This window comes from Grampus griseus, assembly GCF_964374135.1.
Source record: "Grampus griseus genome assembly, chromosome: X".
Classification (NCBI taxonomy): Eukaryota; Metazoa; Chordata; class Mammalia; order Artiodactyla; family Delphinidae; genus Grampus; species Grampus griseus.
Window position 1 is genome coordinate 95,773,738 of NC_138999.1, and position 17,915 is coordinate 95,791,652.

The 17,915-nt window shown below is 38.5% G+C and overlaps 1 protein-coding gene across 1 annotated transcript in view; it reads left to right on the top strand.

Moving 5' to 3' along the window:
- Nucleotides 1–17,915, top strand: part of PAK3 (p21 (RAC1) activated kinase 3) — a 107,398-nt gene that overhangs the window by 63,783 nt on the left and 25,700 nt on the right. The window contains exon 10 of the mRNA XM_082680815.1: nt 4,225–4,288. Within this exon, the coding sequence (XP_082536941.1) occupies nt 4,225–4,288 (64 nt within the window). The remainder of the gene's footprint in view (nt 1–4,224; nt 4,289–17,915) is intronic.

Here is a 17,915-nt window from a genome sequence, read left to right on the forward strand (position 1 = left end):
TTTCTCCTTTCTTTAGTATAATTTATGAACACAAATTATAATGGCTCTGATGAAAGAGGTCACTGTAAAAGCTTGTTTTGTAATTCGGAATTGTACACAAGGCCTGCTGTTCACTTGCTTAGCATCAGTAGATGGCAGCACACACTCTCCTGTGACTGGTAATGGGCATGAGGACGCCATTTTATTAGAATAGCAGTTAAATTCAGAAGCAGAAGTGCCTCAAAATGGTTGTCTTTTGGTAATCCTCATGAAAGGATTTATTCCCAGTTGTTGTTTTTATCCTGCATACCATGGAAATAAAAGTTGAATAATTTACTGCCATAAAGCCTCATTAATAGAGACACGGATGTAGAGAACAGATGTATGGACACCAAGGGGGGAAAGCAAGGCGTGGGAGGTGGGAGGTTGGATGAATTGGGAGATTGGGATTGACATATATACACTAATATATATAAAATAGATAACTAATAAGAACCTGCTGTATAAAAATAAAATAAAATAAAATAAAAACCTCATTAACTGAAGCCTGCCAATTGGAATTGGTCATAATTCAGAAAGTGGCTTGGGGTGAAGCTTATTTGCTTTTGTTCAGTCTATGGAAAAGAGTTTGCTCAGCAACTTAATAGTATAACTTTCTTAGAAGACTTTAAACTGCTTAATAAAACTGTGGTTTCAAGTGACTTTAAAATCGTCATTTCATTTAAAAATTTTTTAAGTTCCAGGTCCTTACCCATTCACAGCTGGCTTGAAGGAAGGTAGTTCTCAGTGATGTAGAAATCTGTGAGACAATCTGAAAAATGAAATAGCAACTCAGAATTACATTGGTGGTATTCTATAGAGATAGCTCAAGTAAAATACATTCTCTAACCCCTGCCTTAAAATACGGGGCATTTACTAAATGTAATTCCTAATTTTATTTGAGTTTAATTCAATAGACATTTATTGAGTAACCAACGTATTTCACATACAGCATTATATGGGGAAGCACTGAGGATGCAGAGATGAATAAGACATGGCCCCTGTCCTTACGACACAGTCTATAAGGGGATGTCAAATACATAGATATAGATGGATGGTATATTAAGTACAGAGAAGGAGAGCAAGAGCAAAAACAAGAAAAAAAGCAAAAGAGGAGGCAGAAAGAGAGAGAGAGAGAGAAGGTACAATGGCAGTACAGAGAAGGGAAATTATTAATTTTATTCCAAAAACATCAGGGAAGCCTTCCTAGAGGAGGCATAACTGAAGCTGAGTTGAAGCGTGAATAAGGACTTGCCAGGAAGAAAACTTAAGAAGGACATTGCGGGCAGAGAATAGCATGTAAAGAAAGTATAAAAGTATATGGTTGGGAACATTAACTTATTCAGTGCCACTTGAGTATATCAGTAGAATTGGTGGTGGATATGAGGACTGGAGTTTTAAGAGAGGGAGCCAAGTCGCTAAGCAGGATCTGATCATGAGCTACAATTCGTTTGTTATGGTGAGAGCATAAGGTTCTAGTGGGGAAGTGGGGAAGATGAGATGGAGAATGAAGCAAGAGCCAGATACAAAGAACCTTGCATTCCATGCCAAGGAGATTGAGCTTTACCCTGTAGGCGTGGAGGAAGCATCCAGGACCCCTGAACCAGAGAATCACGTGATCAGGTCTGCACTTAGAGCATCCTGACATAGGTGTGGAGCCTGGACTCGAGTGGGCAGAGGCTGGAAATTCTGAATCCAGTTAGGAGGCTGTCGGAATAGCCCAAACAAAAAATGGTGAGGGCCTAACTAGAACAGTAGTAATGAGGAGACGACAGATTCAAAAAGTATCTAGGAGGTAAACAGATATAGGCCCAGGACTCAGTGGACAACTACACACATGGGGAGTGAAGGTAAGGGATAAGTCAGGGTGACTCCCAGATCTCGGACTCGGGCTACTGAGTAGACAGATAGTTGTACCATTGACTGAGATTGGGAATACAAGAGGAAAAGAATTACAACGACTCACATATCGTGACTCTTATTTAACCTAACTGAAACATGGACTTCTCTTATGAAAAACAAACAACAACAAACCTAACAACCATGGATGAACAACCCATGAATGAAACATTTTTTTTTCCAGGTATACTATCTACTGGTAGGTCTGAATGAAGTTGTTCACTAGCCCAGAAAATAGATCATGTCTAAATTAGCACAAAGTATCGTCTGTAGCACACAGTTTAGCTCTTGAATACATATTTGCTTGTTCACATTCATTTAGTCAGCAAATTCAGTGGCAGCCACTGTTCTGGGCACTGAAGTTACAGGGATGAAAAGACAAGCTTCCTGCCCTCAAAAAGAAGCATGTAAGTCTCATTAGAATGATCAGAGAAGAATATTGATATTACACTTAAATAATAAATAGGAATTCATGGGTTTGATAGGAAAGGGAAAGGGGGAGCATGTCTAAAGACCAAAGCCTTGGATAGTGATGGTGTTGCTAGGATATAAAGTCGGAGGGACGGAGAAGAAAGGAATAATATGAGGTTAGACTGGTTAGGTAGGAGCTAGATGCTGCTGGATGGTAAAGGGCCTTCTATGCCAGACTAAGAAATTTGAAATTGATCCTGTAGTAAGGGGGAACTTTTGACGATTTATGGATAATGGAGTGAAATCACTCTGAAGTAGGCTGACCTCACATCTCAGTTTATCCAAGACAGTCTTCGTTTATGAGTTACATGGTTACCCTATTCCAAAGGCATTGTGGACAAGGAATTAGAGAAGGCGGAGTTTAGAGGTAGGTCACGACCAGCACAATTGTTTGAACAAGAGATGTTGAGGACCTGAACAATGGCAGTGGCCATGGGTATGAAGAGGAGGGAATGGATAAGAGTGACAATTAGGAGATAGACTCCACAGACCTTCTCTTAATTAGTTCATGTGTATAAATCTTGTTATACTAACTGACTCTACACTTCTTTGAATAGGGGCCATGTTAGTAAGATATAACTTAAAGGTAATGATACTGATTTTTGCTTCCATAAGGAAAGAAGGGAGGGCCAGAAGGATCCAAATAAATGATTCCCTTCCAAGTAGTCCACTTAAGAACTTATTCCCACGATGCTGCCGTGGCACGGAATTTTTCTGTACCTATTTGAGCATTGCATTGGAGAGTCAATGTCACTTCCTTTAGATTTATTCTGATTGGTGGCAAGTATTGACTGGACTGGAAATTTTGAAATTGCAAAAACCAATATTTTTTCCCAGAGCCAAACATGATAAATGAATGGTTTTCTTGTGTGGCTTGTAAACTTACTCCACAATGTTTGGAACAACCTATAGAAACAGAAAGTAGGTGAGTGGTTGCCTAGGGATGGGTTGGTAAGCAAAGAGGGGACCAAGAGTGACTGCTAACAGGTACAAGATTTCTTTTTAGGATGATAAAGATGTTCTAAAATGAGATCATGGTAAAATTGAGTAAATTGGCACAACTCTAAAAATTTACTAAAAGCCACTGAATTGTACACTTTGAGTGAACTTTATGGTATGGAAATCATATCTCAGTAAAGCTGTTAAAAATGTTTGGAGTGCTAATAGGGGCCTAGGTTCAGGGATGTATGGAGTTTTTTTAGGATTTTATTTTATAATCATACAAATTTTTATTAAGGTATAGTTGTTTTACAATATTATATTAGTTTCAGGTGTACAGGGATGTAAGTTTTTTTAAAACAGTAAGTCTCATTACTTTATGATTAACCTTTATTCTTTATTAGGGCCATTCCCCATCCCCCATCGCCCTTAGTGCAGTACTGGGTGCATATTAATTGCTCAAGAGATATTTTTCCAGCAAAACTGAATGTACTGTAGCACTCGATTTTACTCCAATTCAGAGAAGATAGTGATTTTATTAAATACTATGTGCAAGTCCTTTAGATGCTTTAATCTCCTAATCTACAGTATCCTTTTATGGGAACTTTTTATAAATGTTGGGTTATGATCAGTCCTTCTTGTTTCCCAAACGTCATCAATTTTGAGTATAAGCATCTGGGTTATTACTACTAGTTTAATTAATATATTACTGTTTGTTACTTTAATAAAATATATCATTATCCATATAAATTATAGAAATCACATAAGAATATTGCTGTAATATTTTATTTGTCATTGACTCTGGCATCTTAAATTTTAATATTAAATAGAGGAAAATCAATCAATTTAAATCTCTCTCTCTCTCTCTCTCTCTCTCTCTCCCCTCCCTCCCCTCAGGAAGCATTGTGAGTGTTGGTGACCCAAAGAAAAAATACACAAGATTTGAAAAAATAGGTCAAGGGTAAGTGATTATTATGTGAACTATCAAAAGATGAGCACCAGAGACATATATTAAAGTGCAATAACAGCTTGAATTTCTGGTAAATTATGCTTCTCATTTTCTAGGTTACATTCATGTTTTGCATTCTTAATATCGGCCTTTCTGGCTGTCAGACTGTTCATTAACCTAGGAACATATCCTGCTGGAATCTGCACTATTGTTAGCTTAACAGTGAATTATTTACTGATGCTTTCATCCCATAGAGTTACACGATTCAAACCGATTCGTCTAGAAAAGCAGTAGAGTTATAGAAACCTCTAAGCTTGTATGAAAACCCCCTTTATCCCTGTCCCCCTCTACATCTGTATGGATGTTATGCTTAAGATCCTGTTTCATTCTCAGACTGTAAAGTGACAGAGTGATGGTAAGGAAGGTCCTGATTGAGTGATCCAGAGGTGGGCAGAGTTGGCTATCTGAGTAAGGAAGAAATAGATCAATAATCCCTAAATGGGATGGAGTGTATCATTTTCACTTAGTATGCTTGTAGGAATAAAGATTCCCAGGCTCCACTGCCAGAGATTTGATTCAGAAGTCTGGAGCGGGGCCCAGGAATCTGAACTTTGGGACAGTTCCTCAGATAATCCTGACCATCAACTAGACCTGGAAACCAGGGGGCTAGATCATTCACCAGAGCTAACGGTGGGAGTCACCAGTTCTACAAGCCAGGTGTAATTAGACATGTTTCTCAAGCCTTCACGTGAAACTAAACAGGAGTGCCTGAGTAGGCAACAGGGTTTGAAACAGGGAAATGTTTTGTTTAAAGAGAAATGAAGCGTTCTAAAGGGGTGTCCTTAAATGGGAAATGAGACAAGATATTTAGGTGTACCAACAACTGTATGTCAGGCACCCCAGAGGTCTCCTGACTGAAACAAGGGGCTGGGAAGAAAGGGATACAGCTAATGTGCCTGCAGAATTGTGCTAGCCCCTCAGCCACTGGAGTCTGTTTTCAGATAAGGGAATGTAGGATTTCTTCAAGCACCTCACTGCTTTTCCTGGGATTCTTAGCTTCAGAAAATTATAGACTGTATATAAGCTTGACTGTTTTTGTGATTTTTTGTATTTTATTTCGTTTTCCCCCAGCTTTTTTACTAAAGTTTCTTTTGAAATTGCCAACTTATCTCGGGAAATAAGGGAAAACATTCATTAGACATTTTGGCTAGAGGGTAAGAGGGACACTCTTGGGGACTGTGCCTGGTGGGAATCAAGGTGAGAAGACCCTAAGAAGGGGGCAGAAACTAAGGGAGAAATATATGGCCAAGTGTCTTCTTGCAGTGGAAACCGTAAGTTTGCTGCATTTAAACTTTCTAGGAGGGCAAAATATATACCTGTTTGTGCTCTTGATTCTTTCTTTGTCATTTGCTGTCACTGGTATTCTCCCGTGCTCCTAAAAAAAGGTTTTGTGGTCTCTAGAGGACCCCTAAAACTTAACAAGTCAAATAGTATTTCTGCCCATTGCTCTAGGACAGTGCTGTCCCCTAGAACATTCTGTGATGATAGAGATGTTCTACATCTGCACTGTCCTATATGATAGCCACTAACATTGTGGCTATGGAGCACTTGAAATGTGTCTAGTGCAAATGAGAGACTGTATTTATTTGAATTAATTTATTTGTTCAGTGCACGCTTATTGAACACCAACTATATGCCAGGCACTGTTAAACGCGAGAGAAGCAGAGCTCACTAATGATAGTGTGGGCCCTCAAGGAACTTACAATCTATAGTGATGAATGCTTGAAGAGGCTAAATAGGGTACCTTGGGTGACATGCTTACTCAATTCACCCAAGTGCAGGGTAGGGCTGGCTTCTGTAGCCATTATTTCACCTGGAGTTTTCCTCCTTAACTTCTAGTAAACTAGAAGTTCTAGTGAACTGGTTGCTTTACTTAAGTCAGGAAGCCGTGCCTTCTCAAGTCCATGTACAAACCTCAGCTCACTTTCTTTTTGTCCAAAAGGTTAACACCACAAGGCAGGTTAAAAGAACACAGTATTTTGTACTAAGGTGACTTGGAAGGCGAAAGTTACCTTTTAGATTTTAGTTTAATCTAGTTGGATCTTTGATGGAGCTAACAATAGGAAATGATACACAATCCATAGAGAAGTAGCATTCCAGATCTTTGCTGTCCAATATGGTAGCCATGTGGTTATTGAGCACTTGAAATGTGGCTAGTCCAAACTGAGGTAAGCTACAAGTATAAAACATGCACCTGATTTCAAAAAGTTACTATGAAATAAACAATGCAAAATATCATATTAATAAATGTTATATTGGTTACATGCTTAAATATTTTACATACATTGTGTTAAATAAAATATATTATTAAAATTAATTTCACCTTTTGAGCTTTTGAAAATAGAGTTTCCCCCAAATATAAAATATGGTTCACATTATGTGTCTAATGGACAAACACGGCCCTAGTTGTAGGTTTAAATGGGAGCTATTTATTTATTCATAAAGTGTTTTTATATTCGGAGTTGTCTTTTGGGGAGCGGAAAATGTTATAATTTTGTTTTGATTGCTCATTCTCACTTAGACCCAACTGAGCCAAAAATATCATTAAATTCAGAAAAGAAAAAAAAAAGTAAGAGATGGTTTCAAATATCTCCCAGATACTAGGTAATGAAGCAAGACTGATTCCTCCAGGAACAAAGATTAGGCTGCCAAACAACTTGGCATACCAAAGAGATTTCCCCTCCTGGTTGTTATTTATGCTTCTGACCTCTGAAGGTGCAAGAGGAAAGTTCTGTATTTCTGCATACCTTTGTAAAGCCTTTATAATCTACAATGAAAAATCAAAGGAGAAATCCTGCTTGCCGCTGCGGAAAGTTCTCTTTTATATTCCCAGCAAGTTCATCATTTTCAAGAATGATGAAACCAGCAGAGAGTTCACTCATAGACCCCCTTCAACTTTTAAATAAACCCTTAGAGGGTGGGGAGTCTTTTTGATTTATCCTTTTGTCGCCTTTACTGTCTAGCATAGTGCTGTTGTACTTGGTGGATCCCCCCAAAACAATTTTGTACAGTTTCGATCAACAGTCAGAGTTCATTTGGCCAAGCTCAGGGATTTACAGAGCTTCGCCTGTCTGCTTCCCCCATCTCTCTGGATCTGTTTTTGCCTCAATAAATATTTGTTGAACTAATGAAAATGTTTGTCTTTCTAGCTCTCCTTTTCCTCTGTCCTCTGTCTTTTCATGAGTATATACATGTGTATCTTGCTCTTTCTGTCTCTGTTTTTTGTGGTGTGTCTTTAACTGTTTCTCATAATCACTAGATCAGCCTCACCACATCTGATTTTGTTCTCTTTTGGGTATTTGTGTGTGCTGCATGTCTGTCTTTTTCATCCATGTTGGCTTCACCTTCTGCCCATTTTCATACACACACCCAACCAAAATGGTCATAAAATCAAGATGTAATTATGTAGCTTTTTAAGATATAAGCTAGTAACTTAAATCTATTTATTTACTGTAACTCTATCATTTATTTAATTAACGATTTTTTTTTCATTTTTGGTAGATTTTTGTTCTCTGTTCTTAATTTTTAAAGGGATGAGCAAAATATTGTTTTATTTCTTTCTAGACCAGAAAAGAACCCACTTAAATTAATTTTTCTTTTATTTAAATTGCTCTCAATGGATTTTCCCATGAATTATTGACCAAGTTAGATAAACTAGTCTCTACTCTCAATTTATAGTTTTTTTTTCTTTTCATTGATGGTGACATTCAAACCTATGTCCGTAATCATTTGGAGCTAGGAATAATCAGCCCCAGTATTCCATTTTTAGCTCCCTGGAGCACAGCAGCTTACTCTTGGGAGCTGGATTTGAGAGGAACCTCTCCATTAATCACCCTCATCTACTTGGAAAACAAAATTTTTCCAGCATGGGTTTCTGCCATCCCAGCATTCAGGCTTGGGGCCAGAGAATTGGGCTCCATTTTCCATAAATCAAATTCAGAATTGCATGTCTAATCATTTGAGGCCATAGCTGTGAGTGGAAAGCTAAAAATGACATTATTTCATCAGGTTTGCTGTGAAAAGTGTTCTGTACGTGGCCACCAAATCTAAATATTTTGAGCAGATGTATGTAAAGTTTTAAAAAAAACAGAAAGGAAGAAAAAGGGACTGGTACCCCCCAAAATATCATTAACTTGACAATATGAGTTTGTCAGAAATACATCTGGTGGAGACTTAAAGAATCTTCACTCTTTAGGATAGTTATATAAAAGAACTTGTTTAATAAATGAGGTAGGGTGAGACAGCAAAATTAAATATTTATTTTCAGTCAACAGCTATCATTGGCAAACCTGTGTAATTCCTGAGTAAGCAGTAGCTACGTAACAGAGGGCTGAATTCACGAACATTGGCAGCTGTCCGAACATATTTCTCATTAATATATTTGAATTCATTTTAAGGTCTTTCCTTAAATGAGAATGCACTGAACAACAGACTCTTTTTCTCTTTGAGGTTTCCATTTGTTTTCTCTTCAACATTATAATAAAACAAATATTTTTGAGGAAGCAGCTCAGAGGAAATGGTTTGGATCCAGTTTAACAAATAACATGTTTCCTTCAGCGAAATTTTGTTGAGGGCCTACTATGTGTAGTGCAGAGTAGTAGTTAAGAACCAGGTTCTGAACATTTGACGGGGAGAAACGGAAAGTTGTATCGAGAAGTAAGCAGGTCCGCCCTACTCCCAAATGCGTGTACCTTTCCCCCATACTTTATCCACACACTATCTTCACTGTCATCTCCCCCATGAATCTCTCTCTCTGGCTACCCCAGCCCTAACTCATCTTTTCTGTGTATGTCCTGAGTCCTACAGCTTTGATCCACACAGGCATGTCTACACCACTTATATCTTAGCTTGTCTAGACATGTAAAATTGCTTGAAACTTTGAAAACCATGATGGAATAAAGGGAGAATTTGGGGGAAATTTGAAGAGAAAGACAGAGTCCAGATTCTGAAATCAGAAGGCTGTGGGCAAGTTATTTAGTTTCTTTAAGCACCAGTTTTCTGTCATTGTAAGCAGAATTCACATACCTCATAAGGTTGTGAGAAAGGAATGAGAGAAGGTATTTAAAGTGCTTTGCACAGTACATGGCACATAGTGAAGGACTCCATAAACGATAAGTTATTTTTAGGGGTAAAAGTCACACCCACAGTTACTATTATTATAGAGAGCAAAATACAGTAAGTAATGTAATGTAATTATAAAGAGCTATGGGGTGGCTTCTCTGGTGGCGCAGTGGTTGAGAGTCCGCCTGCCAATGCAGGGGACGCGGGTTCGTGCCCCGGTCCGGGAAGATCCTACATGCCGCGGAGCGGCTAGGCCCGTGAGCCATGGCCGCTGAGCCTGCGCGTCCGGAGCCTGTGCTCCGCAACGGGAGAAGCCGCAGCGGTGAGAGGCCCCGTGTACCGCACAAAAAAAAAAAAAAGAGCTATGGGGACAGATCATTTATAGCCATGGAGGAGATATGATGAAGAACTCTTCAAGGAGGGTGCGTTTGAATAGTGACTTGAGAAGGTGTGGGATTTAACAAATTGGGATTATGGGAAGTTTCCGTTGAAGAAAACCAAATGAAAACTCACTTCAGACTGTAGGTTTCATTCATTTTGATATCCCTAGGGCGTGCAACGATGTCTGGCATAGAGTAAATACTCAGCAAGTATTGGATGAATGAGTATCAAAAAGACCAGAAGAATTAAATCAAGAATTCCAATTCTGTAGACAGTCGAAGGTACAGTTTGGCAGGAGAATTAACAGGAAATAATGCTAGAAAGATCAGTTGGGGCTGTGTTATGGAACAAATTGAGAGATACAAGCAATACTGTGGGGTGTTTTATTTGTTTGTTTGTTTGAGTTTAATTCTTTTAAGTAGATAATACTTGGACATGGTATAACATTCAGAAGGTACAGAGGAGTAGACAGTGAAAAGTAAGTGTCCCTCCAACCCTTTTCCCTCAGCCTCCCAGTTACGCTGCACAAAGGAAAGTTCCAAAAAGATGTTGTTTCTAGTTTCGTATGTAATATTTTCATAGAATCTCTGCGCACATACGCGGACCTACAAACACACACACACACACATGTGTGCAAGTGTGCTCACACATACCATGTATGCTCAAATATTAGGTGGTGCACTGTGTTTTAACTCACCTAAATACACAAACTATCAGATATATGAATAAATGGTGAATGTCTACTTGTGATGTTTAACTTGTTAATTCGCCCTTATTTACATATTTAAAACCACACATTGTATAAATTAGGAGAGATTTTTCTACTCTCACGTTTCACGAGCGGTATAATTCAAAATCTGCCTCTGCATCTGTATTGTTTTTGTAATCCCAGAGCCCCTTTTTGAGTCCCCCAGCAGTTAGCTAAGTACATCGTCTGACTTCCCTCTAAGATCTTTGAGATAAAATATTTTTTAACCTACATATGATTCTGTGCCTGGATATTTTATTCCTAGTTACAATTACCCATTTATACAACATTCAGATGATTGTTTTCCAAATCTGTCCTGTAGGTGTATATTTAAATCTTCACAACGTAACTTTCTACTATATCACTTTTTAAAGTTTCTGTTACAAATGTTCAGACTTACACAAGAGTAGAGAAAATAGTATAGGACCTCCCATATTCTTATGACCCAAATTCAACATTTATCAATGTTTTTAATATAATCACGATGCCGTTATAACACAAGAGGGAAGAGATATGGGAACATATGTATATGTATAACTGATTCACTTTGTTATAAAGCAGAAACTAACACACCATTGTAAAGCAATTATACTCCAATAAAGATGTAAAAGTAAATAAATAAATAAATAAAATATAACGCATATATATAAAAATTTAACCTCTAACACCCAGTCGATAATCAGAGTTGTCCAGTTGTCTAAAAAAATGCAGTTTGTATAGTTGATTTGTTCAAATCAGCATCCAAAAAAGATTCACATATCACATTTGGTTGTGTCTCTTAAGTCTCTGTACTCTAAAGCATCCGCCTTCTTTTACCACTACCACTGACTTACTGAAGAAACTCATCAGCATCTTGTAGAATATACACTTTCTGGATTTGTCTATTAGTTTCATTTGATGCCATTTATCTTGCTCCCATATTTCCTGTATTTCCTATAAATGGCAGTTAGATCTAGAAGCTTAATTAGGCTGAGGTTCAATTTTTGGCAAGGTTTCTTCATAGGTGGTGGTGCTATATGTTTCATATTATATTGTATCAGGAGGTACAGTGTCATATTATATTGTATCAGGAGGTACAGTGTCTAATTGTCCCATATTTTAGTGATGAGTAGATTGATCAGAAGATTCAGTGGGTGATTGTCCCCTCCCCTGCAAAGTTGTCATCAGCCTTTCATCTAATGATTTCATCTATTGATGATTATTGCCCAGATCAATTATTTCATGAGGGGTTAACAGAATGGCAATTTTCTAATTCTGTCATTCCTTCTACACTTATCAGTTAAAATACTTTTGTATTTTAGGGAGTCTTTGATTACCCTGAAATATAGTTCATACAGGGAAATCAAGATAAATGCTTAATTTTTAAATTGCCCGTTTTCAGTGTAAGATGTTGGTACCCACGCTACTTCCAAAAGTGTCCAATGAAAGGTGTTTTGATTTTTTTTAAGTGGGAGAAGAAGGCATTCTCTTTTATTTAAAAAAATATCTTTATAAACTCATGGGATTTTTATGTTTTCAATTTGTTTCAATTAATCTCATTTATTATTGTTTTTGATGGTCAAACTGTCCCATCTTTGGCTACTGGGAGCCCTTTTCAGTGCATTAATTTGAAAGTGACCTTTAAAAAGCTTGTTTATGATATCTAACACCTGCAGTTATGAGATCATACCTTTAGAAATAATTTATTTACATCATTTCTTTCCAATTCTGACAGATACTCTTTATGAGAGTCCCAAACTAGCATTGATTGAGACTATTTCAACCTAATGTATCTCTCCTAAACTGTACTTTATGGATAAAAATAAATGGATATGGAGAATTACTACATTACATGAGCGATTTTATAAGGATTTGAATACAAGGCAATTCCCTTTTTCTCCTGAGGAAAAAATTGGGGGAGAGCCCCTTACCTTGTATTTGGGTATACGTGGTACATTTCTCCTTGTGTGTGTGTGTGTGTGCGCGCGCACGCGCGCGTGCACGATGCATGTATTTTTAACACAAATGTTAAAACGTTATATATCTCCTTTTCTATTATGTGCCTATGTCTTAGAGATGGTTCCATGTTCATACCTCATTCTTTTTAACAGAGGCACAGTGTTTTGTTGTTTGGATGTACCATACTTTATTTAATTAGGCCCCCATTGGTAGACATTTAGTTTGTTACCAATATTTTGCTGCTATAAACAAGGCTTCAGTGAAGACCCTGACAAGCCACTTCATACATATGCGGATTTATCATTAGGATAAATTCCTAAAAGTGGAATTGTTACATTAAAGGATATGTGCATTTTGCATTTCCGAGTTGCCCTCCATAGAGGTTGTTCCATTTAACACTCCCACCAGCAGTGTTTGAGGGTGCCTGTTTGTCCACACTCTCGCCAACACAACCGTGTTCAAATATGTGGAATTTTAGTACTATAATAAAAATTGTCCCCACACCGATCTTCAAAGGGGAAAGTGTTTAAGAAAGGAATTCTAACAAGAAATTATGTGTCGAAACAAAAGGCTATCCTGAAGAATCCATTCATCGATATAGCCCATGTTTGTATTACGCCAAAGTATCTTTTGTTGCATGTAGTATCTCTTCGTATAGATTAGATCAGCCAAGCAGCTAAATTTGTCAGCAGCTGACAGTGGGAGCATTTCTTGAAATCATTTTCCTCCTATGCATAAAGATATGTATCCGAGCAAAGGAATTTTTATCTAACATCTGGGTCTTTGCCAATCGTATCATTATGTAGAATGATGATATGACCAACGCATCAGTAATGGCAAACAAACATTTTTTGGAAGCCCCCAATCCCCATCCCTCTAAATTAATTTTAGTTTCAGTGCTTGAGAAAGTAAATATATCATGTTAGGTATTTTTCAGACTTCTCTCTGCTACTCAGTGAGGAGCCCTCTTTTTCTTAACTCTAACATGACGTTCCCATATGGAAGATGAATATTTTTGAAACTTGTTTCTTAAAGGACTTGATGAATAACAGCTTGTTTTGCAAATCTGACGAAGTAGTGTACAGCACAGAACTCAGGGATAAGTGCTGAGAATAAAGTGCTCTGACTTGTTTTTCTTTGCTCAAGAAACTGTGGGCAAGAGCAGAAGTGGTGTCTAGAGTGCTTACAGAAGCGATTCTTTGGGTGAGACCACCCACCCCAAAAGTATTTGCTTCCTCATCAGATCTATTTTGGGCCGTACAAGGTAGAACACAGCTATGAGGCACTAAATAGATGTGGTCTGAGCTTCATAATAGGCTTTGTGATGAAGGGGATTGGAAATACATTAGCATTTGTGAAGAACAATGTTTATGGAGCAATGGAAGATGCTCTTTGTTCTACTTAATGCTCTTAAATGCCCTGTGTTGTGTGCTGTCCCTTGTAAAGAAAGATGATGCCACTCAGTCAACCACCATTAGCAGAGTTTGCACTTCAAGTTGTTTTTTCCAGCCATAGTAATGAGCTTGTATTAAGCCCCCCGCCCCCCTTTCCTGTCTAGGCCCTCTTGAAACCAGTGGCACACACAGGGAAACAGCTGCTTAGACTTAATGTTGGAGTGAGTAGTTGAGAGTTAGCTGGCCTTTCCAGGGATTAAGGCCTGTAAATGTGGCCTCATTATCACTGGACTATAATCTACTGAGCTCCCTGGCACCACACCCATAATGTGTTACAGCTCTATTTAAAATTAGATGATCATGAATACTCTGGGAAAGGTCATGCCCTAGCTAAAGAACAAAAAATTCCGTTACTATTTATAATCCTAGTAATTAAAAACTGTACCCCCTGGCCCTCGCTACATTCTGTGTACTTAGAAAGGGACTTAGATAACATGATTTTTTGGGCAATTTTATTGTTTTTAATTTAGTGATAGGTTTTTTTGTTTGTTTGTTTTGTTTTGTTTTTTGCGTTACACAGACCTCTCACTGTTGTGGCCTCTCCCGTTGCGGAGCACAGGCTCCGGACGCGCAGGCTCAGCGGCCATGGCTCACGGGCCCAGCCGCTCCGCGGCATGTGGGATCTTCCCGGACCGGGGCACGAACCCGTGTCCCCTGCATCGGCAGGCGGACCGTCAACCACTGCGCCACCAGGGAAGCCCGATAGTTTTTAATTGAGTGGCAAATTATAGAAAACACTCTGAATCTTTCCCTTTCTGGCAGAGTTATTGCAAGCCGTACTAACGCTGTTCCTCACCATTCCGGAGCCCTAAAGGACATATGTCTCAACAAAACAAGTAAATGTATGGTAGCATTGAAAAATATATCTGTATATTTTTATATCAAGTGAATTAATACAGTGAGACAATTTCTACATAGGGGTCTACAAGGAGTAATTGTATCTTAAATACTCGGCAGAAGATAAAGTCCAGTCCTAAGCACTAATTCTGGGTCCACTTCACTCTTGGCCACGTGACCAATCTTAATTGATTCAGAAAACGGAAGAACCATCTTGTATGGTTATGCCAAAGGAATCAGACTTATCGTGCTCAGGGACAAACTAAATGGTTCACAAGGGGGCACATGGACTAAGCGAATAGAAAATTAGAGGCAAGAGAAATATTTTAGGGAGGTGGCTTAGCATAGTACATACAAACGTGGGCTTTGGGAAGTACCACGGTTGCACTTAGCACTTAGCATTGCTGTAAAAACGCTAAAGATCTATAACAGAACATGAAATGGTGGTTAAGAGCATGGGCTCAAAAATATACAGTGGAGAAAGGACAGCCTCTTCAATAAGTGGTGCTGGGAAAACTGGACGGCTACATGTAAAAGTATGAGATTAGAACACTCCCCAACACCATACACAAAAATAAGCTCAAAATGGATTAAAGACCTAAATGTAAGGCCAGAAACTATCAAACTCTTAGAGGAAAACATAGGCAGAACACTCTATGACATAAATCACAGCAAGATCCTTTTTGACCCACCTCCTAGAGAAATGGAAATTAAAACAAAAATAAACAAATGGGACCTAATGAAACTTCAAAGCTTTTGCACAGCAAAGGAAACCATAAACAAGACGAAAAGACAACCCCCAGAATGGGAGAAAATATTTGCTAATGAAGCAACTGACAAAGGATTAATCTCCAAAATTTACAAGCAGCTCATGCAGCTCAATATCAAAAAAACAAACAACCCAATCCAAAAATGGGCAGAAGACCTAAATAGACATTTCTCCAAAGAAGATATACAGGTTGCCAACAAACACATGAAAGAATGCTCAACGGCATTAATCATTAGAGAAATGCAAATCAAAACTACAATGAGATATCATCTCACACCGGTCAGAATGGCCACCATCAAAAAATCTAGAAACAATAAATGCTGGAGAAGGGGTGGAGAAAAGGGAACACTCTTGCACTGCTGGTGGGAATGTAAATTGATACAGCCACTATGGAGAACAGTATGGAGGTTCCTTAAAAAACTACAAATAGAACTACCATACGACCCAGCAATCCCACTACTGGGCATATACCCTGAGCAAACCATAATTCAAAAAGAGTCATGTACCAAAATGTTCATTGCAGCTCTATTTACAATAGCCAGGACATGGAAGCAACCTAAGTGTCCATCGACAGATGAGTGGATAAAGAAGATGTGGCACATATATACAATGGAATATTAGTCAGCCATAAAAAGAAAGGAAATTGAGTTATTTGTAGTGAGGTGGATGGACCTAGAGTCTGTCACACAGAGTGAAGTAAGTCAGAAAGAGAAAAACAAATACCATATGCTAACACATTTATATAGAATCTAAGGGGGAAAAAATGGTCATGAAGAACCTAGGGGCAAGATGCGAATAAAGACACAGACCTACTAGAGAATGGACTTCAGGATATGGGGAGGGGGAAGGGTAAGCTGTGACAAAGTGAGAGAGTGGCATGGACATATATACACTACCAAACGTAAAATAGATAGCTAGTGGGAAGCAGCCGCATAACACAGGGAGATCAACTCCGTGGTTTGTGACCAGCTAGAGGGGTGGGATAGGGAGGGTGGGAGGGAGGGAGAGGCAAGAGGGAAGAGATATGGGAACATATGTATATGTATAACTGATTCACTTTGTTATAAAGCAGAAACTAACATACCATTGTAAAGCAATTATACTCCAATAAAGATGTTTATAAAACTTTTTTAATTAAAAAAATTTTTAAAATACAAAAATAAATAAAACAGTGAAAGCTGCAGACGAAAATAAAAAGAGCATGGGCTGTGGAGTCGAACCAATGCTTTTTTTTTTTTTTACAGTATATTGGGTTTTTTTAAATTTATTAATTTTATTACTTAAAAGTTCTCCTGTATTTTCTAATTGTACTAGTATATTTTTTTAACATCTTTATTGGAGTATAATTGCTTTACACTGGTGTGTTAGTTTCTGCTGTATAACAAAGTGAATCAGCTATATGTATACATATATCCCCATTTCCCCTCCCTCTTGCATCTCCCTCCCACCCTCCCTATCCCACCCCTCTAGGTGGTCACAAAGCACGGAGCTGATCTCCCTGTGCTATGCAGCTGCTTCCCACTAGCTATCTATTTTACATTAAACCAATGGATTTTTGAGCTCAGCTGCTGACTCTAACTGTGTAACCTTGGGCAAGCTACTTACCATTTCCCAGTTCCACTTTCCCCATCTGTAAAAGGAAGATAATAGAATTGACCTCACAGGGTTGTATAGGGTGAGCATTAAGTGAGCTCATGGCATTTACATAGAGAAGGCAGAAAGGGAGGCTCAATAAATGATACAACCTTTTCTAGCAGCAGCAGCAGTAGAAGTCAAAGTAGATGTAAAAAATAACCAACCTAAATGTGGATTAAATTCCTGACTGTGATCTCATTAGCACCAGATTTATACTTAGGAAACCTTAAACTTGAATAATGCCCTATCCTTCTGACTCTCTCACTCTTATTCCCATGAGGCTCTCCTCGGACCCCGTTGAGCCCTCTAGTCCTGTTGCCCTTTCCTTTTTCTCCCAGACCATGAGCTTCTTCCTAGCCCACTGGCCTGCCCTTCTTCCCCTCCTCTAATCTAGCAATATTTCTATGCTGAAATCAGAGTGATTTATCTAAATTATAAGTCCTACCATGTTGCTGCTTTGGCAACTACTCATGATCACGGCTTGACATTGGCTCTGAGCAGGAAACATCAAAACCTGATGAAGATTACTGATAATTAAACTGACTTGTCTTGGGAGGAAAAGGGAGAAATAGTGAATTGTTTTGCTTCTTTCTGGACCCTTCAGGCTAGATGCCAGTGTTTCCATTTGAATAGTAAGTGCTTGGCCAGGTCGGGGAGAAACTGTTGCTAAAGCATGTAATGTGATGCCAGCAGTATACATCACGCTGTAATTGCTGATGAGGCCCAACGGTTGAGCAATCTGTTGGTTTAATATTC